Source organism: Mangifera indica, chromosome 6 (genome assembly GCF_011075055.1).
Source record: "Mangifera indica cultivar Alphonso chromosome 6, CATAS_Mindica_2.1, whole genome shotgun sequence".
Lineage (NCBI taxonomy): Eukaryota > Viridiplantae > Streptophyta > Magnoliopsida > Sapindales > Anacardiaceae > Mangifera > Mangifera indica.
Window position 1 is genome coordinate 11,247,228 of NC_058142.1, and position 6,493 is coordinate 11,253,720.

At 32.1% G+C, this 6,493-nt stretch overlaps 1 protein-coding gene across 1 annotated transcript; it reads right to left on the minus strand.

Moving 5' to 3' along the window:
* Window positions 1–840: 840 nt before the first annotated feature.
* LOC123219440 (cysteine-rich receptor-like protein kinase 10) lies at window positions 841–4,198 on the minus strand. Its single transcript, XM_044641416.1, has 7 exons — window positions 3,372–4,198; window positions 2,859–2,996; window positions 2,620–2,735; window positions 2,295–2,505; window positions 1,942–2,179; window positions 1,456–1,606; window positions 841–1,330 (listed from the first exon to the last, which is right to left on the minus strand). Exons 1-7 carry the CDS (start codon window positions 4,144–4,146, stop codon window positions 998–1,000), a joined length of 1,962 nt encoding a protein of 653 aa, XP_044497351.1. The 5' UTR covers window positions 4,147–4,198; the 3' UTR covers window positions 841–997.
* Between the last annotated feature and the right edge of the window lie 2,295 nt (window positions 4,199–6,493).

A 6,493-nucleotide genomic window follows, 5' to 3' on the forward strand; every position in this document is an offset into this window, starting at 1 on the left:
TGTTTTGTGGTTGTATATAGAGATGCATGGCTTGCTCATTGTCTTTTCATAATAGGCTTATCTTGTTTTGTGGCTGTAATAGGCTTATCTTAGTCTATATATCTTCTAAAGTTATCTTCCTTTTAGACCCTATTTTTATAGGAACCTTGAGAGACCTTAAAGAGGAGTTGATATACATATGTATTCCTTTCTTTTGCTGTGAGTTGTACTAACCTGGTTTTTTGGTTTTTTATCCTCACTTATGGGTTAGGATAAGCCGTGCCTTCGCTTGAAGACTCATTGTTTTTGTGTTTATGTAATTTCTTACTTACCAAAAGAAAAAATTAGTGGTGTTTTTAATCTTCTTAGATATCAGTATTATCTCTTGAGATTGTGGAGCAGATATGTAACGTGGACATACTGTTCTTTTAGTGTACATTTCAATTAGCAGAAAAGACATGTCGACACAAGTTGATAAAAGTTGATTCAAACAGATTTATTTTTAAGGAAAAGGACAAAAATTTGAGTCAAATCTAAGGTTGGACGAGAGAAAAACACACATAATGGATGGTGACGAAACTGAAGCAAGATGCGTAAAGTTTTCTCCAGCACGACCAATTCTGCTCCTAACTTTTAGAGCCATCTTATTTTTAAAAGAAGTATTTGACGAATAATTAAAGTATAATAAAAGGGTACTCATTTTTCAATAAGATTATTCCAAATACTCAAAAGGCAGCAGTTGACAAAATCAACGGAAAGAAGTGACAAATTAACAATTTGAAAATACTGATGATACCACATAACTGATGAGTAACAGAGGGTACTCATTTATAGTATAGAGCATACCATTAAAGCTGATGATACCACATAACGAAAAGTTTTTACTTCAACATGAAAATAATGGCTACATTTGCCCGATCACTATAGGAAAGTAAGGATCCTCCAGTTCACTAAATTACACATAGAAACCTGCATTTTTGCCCTCTTTTATTGAACGAGTGAATTCTAAAACACCCTATTATCGAGGATATACTTCAGTAATTGATGCATCATCAACAGACCATGGCACTGAGTTGCTTTTAGATTGATCAAAGTTCAATTCCTTTGTAGTCGTGGTAGCCTCCCTTCTACTACCAAGGAAAAATGCTGGTCGTTCAGGTGCTGGAAGAGTAACAGAATAACTATTAAGCATGAGAACTATTGTTGCCATTGTGGGTCTGGCAGCTGGATCTTCCTGGACACATAACAACCCCATATGGATGCATCTAATCACTTCATTTCTAGAGTAAGAATCCATCAAAGTTGAATCCAACAATTGCAATGGTGTCCCATCCACCCATTGTTTCCAAACCTGAAATAATAAATTAGTCACAATTAATGATTTTCAGTAACTCATTTTTTTTTTCTCCACTCTCCCTTCGCAACTTAAAGATACTAATTCCATCAAAGGGGAAATATGACACATATTTTGCTTACATAGCTCACGAGATCCTCAGCACCGTCTGTTTGATAGAAATTGCTGTTCCTCTTGCCAGTAATGATCTCCAGTACCAAGACACCAAAACTATACACATCGGATTTCACTGAGAATTGTCCATGCATAGCATATTCTGGAGACATGTAACCACTGTGCAGTGGAGATTGTGTTAATATTAAAGAAAGCAGGGAACATTTTAAAATTAACCAAAAAAATTGATGCATTAATTTATTTAAGATTAACTAACAGGTTCTCTATATGTTATGCCTATAGGGATTTACTAATACCAAATGAAGAGTGCATTAGCGATGTAAGAAAGCTTAAAGACACATTGTAACTTTGTGCTGTGAATTTCAAGTGGAAATTAGTATACCATCATGCAACATCTTTTCCTCTTTTCCAATGATTCTACGGTTAGGATTATATAATTAATGAATCAATTCATTTATCTGTTTTCCCCAAAACAAGTAGTAGTCAAAACTTACTATGTCCCAACAATTCTGTTTGTATTCACTTGAGTTTGATCAACTCCAACTATCCTTGCCATGCCAAAATCAGAAATTTTGGGGGTCAAATCTCCATCTAACAATATATTGCTAGCCTTTAGATCACGATGTATAATTCTCAATCGAGAATCCTCATGAAGATAAAGCATTCCTCGAGCAATGCCTCCAATAATCTTGTAACGTCTTGACCAATCCAATTCTGCTTGCCTTTCAGGGTCTGCATATGTCAAAATCAAAATCTCAAATTAAATCATTTAATGAAGCAACTCTGCCAATCTACAGGGGTTGGATAAAAGAATCCACTTGGTGTGAAGCCAAACAAACAGTCAGACCATATAGAAAACAGTCGAGGCTTTTGTTTGTCACAAATTCATAGATAAGAAGCTTTTCTTCTCCCTCCAAGCAAAATCCCAGTAGTCTAACCAAATTTCTGTGTTGAAGCTTTGCTACCAATACAACCTCATTCTTAAATTCTGCTGCACCTTGCACGGAACCTCTCGATAGTCGTTTTACAGCTATTGCTTGCCCATTAGAAAGTATGCCCTGAAAACGTTCGTTAATCAATTGTTAGATCATTTGTTGAAACTTTTTGAATCCCTAAACTGACAAATTTTTTAACCTTTACAACTAGAGGTTGAAATGACTGTACTGCAATACCTTATAAACTTCACCAAATCCACCTTCACCCAACTTGTTATCGGTTGAGAATTTGTTTGTGGCTGCTTCAATTGTCGCCAAATCAAATTCCATAGATGAAATGTCGTCGTTTTCAACTGCACAGCCAGATAGTAAATAATTTAATCTCAACGAAAGATTGCAACCACAGGATTATTGTACAGACAATGGGAAGAAAAAGATTGTTTGAATTGTTAATAAAATAACTTTTAAAGATTTACCAATATCTTCCGCTGAAGGAGTATTCTTCTTTCTTTCTCTCCTAGTTAGGAAGCAAAAGCCAGCTATGAAAAGCACTGCAGCGACAACAATTGGAGCAACGATGGCTATGATTATAGAAGATGAAAATTTCCTTTTTCCTGCAAGAACAGTAACATTTTTATTTTGTACACTTGTATTCAGACTCACTTTAGTGTAAACTCAAAACTTGGTACAAGCTGTAAAACAGTCTGAATGTTTTAATACACAAAATTACAATCTCTGTATTCCCACTCGAAGCATCTTTAGAAATTTTCTAATATAATAAATGGTAAAAGCCACAAAATTTTTTAAATTTTGAACAAAATGATGTCAATCTTTTATATAAACAAAACATCTCATATATGTGTCTATATATTTATTAAAGGTTAAAAAAACTCAAATTAGAGAAAAAAAACAAAAACAAAAACAAACATATCTATCTAGTAAATAGTAATTTTCAATAATCAATTCAAACTGGGTTTGATCAGCTTTACCTCTAGGAGCAGGAAGCGTCGCTGGTGGTGCGGCAGTCTCGTTTAAATAATAAAACCGGTACAGTTCAAACCTGCTAGAACAACTTGGGAACAAAACTCTTGATCCTGCCTGGGCAGTCCGCAAACTAGGAAGAGATTGCTCAAGACAACTATTACAGTCAACATTTGACAGGTCTGGTGTGCACTGTACAAGGCAGTACAGTGTTTGATTGGTATAATTTGCCTCTCTTGTCGAAAATTTTTTAGGTGAATCAACTCCCTGTTTTAATGTTTCATTCATTGTAGTCCCTACTAGCTGGCTAAAACTGTTGTCTGTAATACTATCAGTATTGAACAGAATAGCACCGGGCTTAGTGGTCATGTTAGAAAAGATATACGCGCCTGAGTAGCGTAGAAGGCATTGGTCGTACCATACTATAGCTTCTTTTTGAGTAGGGCAACGTCGAACAATATCTGAGGTAGAATAATTGACACACTCTCGACAAGTGGTGGGAGTAACATCACCGCGGCAAAGAAAGAGAGCGTAGACCTTGTCAGGGTCTTGGCCTCTGGTGGTGTTGTAGAAACCGCTGGAGAATCCATTAAGGCGAGTGGCGTTAGAGACAAGGGAAGAGAGGAGAAAATTGAGGTTGGATTGATAGCTGCTATTTCCAGAAAATGTTATGTTTGTGCAATCGTGGGAAACGTATGTTGGATCAGCTGCACTTGATAAACCAATAACAAAACTTACAAGATAGAGAACAAGAAAGAACATGAAGAATTTTGAGGAAGGCATTTTGATTCTTAGGTCTTGGGCTCTTAGCTTTTCTTAGTGTACTGAACAACGGGGTATAAATATCTCCAACAGCCAACTTCATAATGATAAATTAAAATTTATTATATAAATTGTTTATTAATCATTTTATATATGAAAAATACATATAGTTAAGACTTTTTATCTTAATATGTTTGGATATTTTCTAGATCATATTTAAATATCGTTAAATTTATTTAAGGAAAATTATTTAAAATAATCATTTTTTAATTAGCTTATACATTTTTAGTCAAAATTTTTTTTTTACTTATTATACAAAAATGAATAAAAAAATCTTTTTGCCAAAATTACCTTTATACATAAAAATGGTTTCAGCACACCTTTTTTCATTTCAAACACCTACCCTTCTAACCCACCCACCGGCTTTGGTTTATTTCACTTTCTCAATCAAAATAGTCACGGAGATGAGTTGCCAGTCTAGTAATCCGTTCGGTTGTCTTCGTTTTTGTCAATGATTTTGGTACGGTTTAAATGTGCATTTTTTGACTTGAAAATCATGTTTTTGTGTTTGAAATTGCTTCTTAATTTGTGGAAATTGTTTGTTTAATAGTTCAACATGTGATTCAATAGTAAAAAGGGTGACGTTTTTATACAAACTATCGATTTTCCGTCAGCAGGGTTTAAATTTAAAAGTTTTATCAGTGTATTGATGAGATGTTTTTCTTTTTTACCTTCAATTAATTAATTATTAGATATTGAAATATTGTTTTTTTTTCCGCGTTGTAACCATTTTTAGCATTTGATATGATATTAGCAAAGCTTTAGGTTGTAACCTAAATCCTAGAAATGACTATCATGTTAGTAAAGTTTACGGTAGTTAATGAAACTCTTAAAAATTGAATATGATAATCAAAAAGGTCAACTGATACTAAAAAGATCACTTAGTATAAAAAAGTAAATCTTCAAATTCTTTGTCAAAAAACAAACTTTATATTAGTTTTTTCATGTCAACTACTAACTTAAGTTACTTATAATAACCGAAGAGGTCACATGTACGAAAATGTTTTGTTTGATGTTCCTTTTTAATGATGGAAGAAAAATCACATTAACCAATTCTTCGTAAATAATTTCTTGTTCAATTATTACCATTCTTTGATTTTCACTAACGTATCCACTCGTATTGTCATCTTTATATATCTACTTACCTTCACGTTCATCCACAAATACTACTTCAACTATTTTTAAAAATTGAAAATTTATGGCATTAGAGAAACACATTTGGTTAAAACAACATTTTAGAGTAAAGAAACATCTCTAGATATTTATTTATTTAGTTCACCCAATAAATATTTGCGGTAAACTTTGAGGGTCTACAATCACCTAAATCCACAATTATAGACTGGATAAATTACGAGTATATTATATTGTGAAACATCTCTAGGTATTTACTACCTTCCACATGATAAAATTTATATTTATAAATTATTATAATTTTTATATATTTTGTAATAAACCCAAACAGTTTAAAAAAATTGAATTTAAAAAAAAAATCTTGCTTGCCCCTCGTCTAACTGTAGAAAAATAAAACAAGCCTTCTTCGATCGGTTTTTCATCAATTTTACTTATCAAAATCCAAATATTCTTTCGCATTAATGTGAATTTGATGTATATTGATATTTCTATAACTAAATTAAATATAAAATAATAAAAAATAACAGTAATTTACAAATTAACAAAATGGGATCCTATTGCTACATAATGAAATATTAAAAATTTTAGCTTCAAATTTTCAAACAAAATAATAAAATACTATTTACTTAAATTAAAATGATTTTAATGCCATAATTCTTTGATTTTGATGTAATTTTTAGATGGGACTGTGATGAAAAAAAATTAAGAGGACCAGTATTTTAAATGTTAGAGATTGACGATAAAATAGATATTAAGTTAGAGTTTTCGTTATACCCATATAACGCATAAAATGTCCGGTGAAAATGTGTAGAAGAATTAAAAAAATTTTCCTTTAATTAATTAATTATTTATTATAATAAATTATATTTTATTTATAAAAATTTAATGATGATGAACCGCAAAGAAAAGTCGCATACGCAAGTCAATAAAGTAAGGTCAAGCCAATTAATGGAGGAAAAGGACAAAAAATTTGACACAAAATGGACCGCAAAGCAGATGGTGACGTGAGTGGACACAAAATGCCTTATCACATTTAAGAATGGAAAATTTAGGATAAGTGTAATCCCAAATTCAAAGTTTTGAATTTCCAATAGGCCAAATAACTGTGTTCCACTCAAAGTTTGATGTAATACATTTTTACTTATTAATTATCAAATATATAAATATTCACTCATCT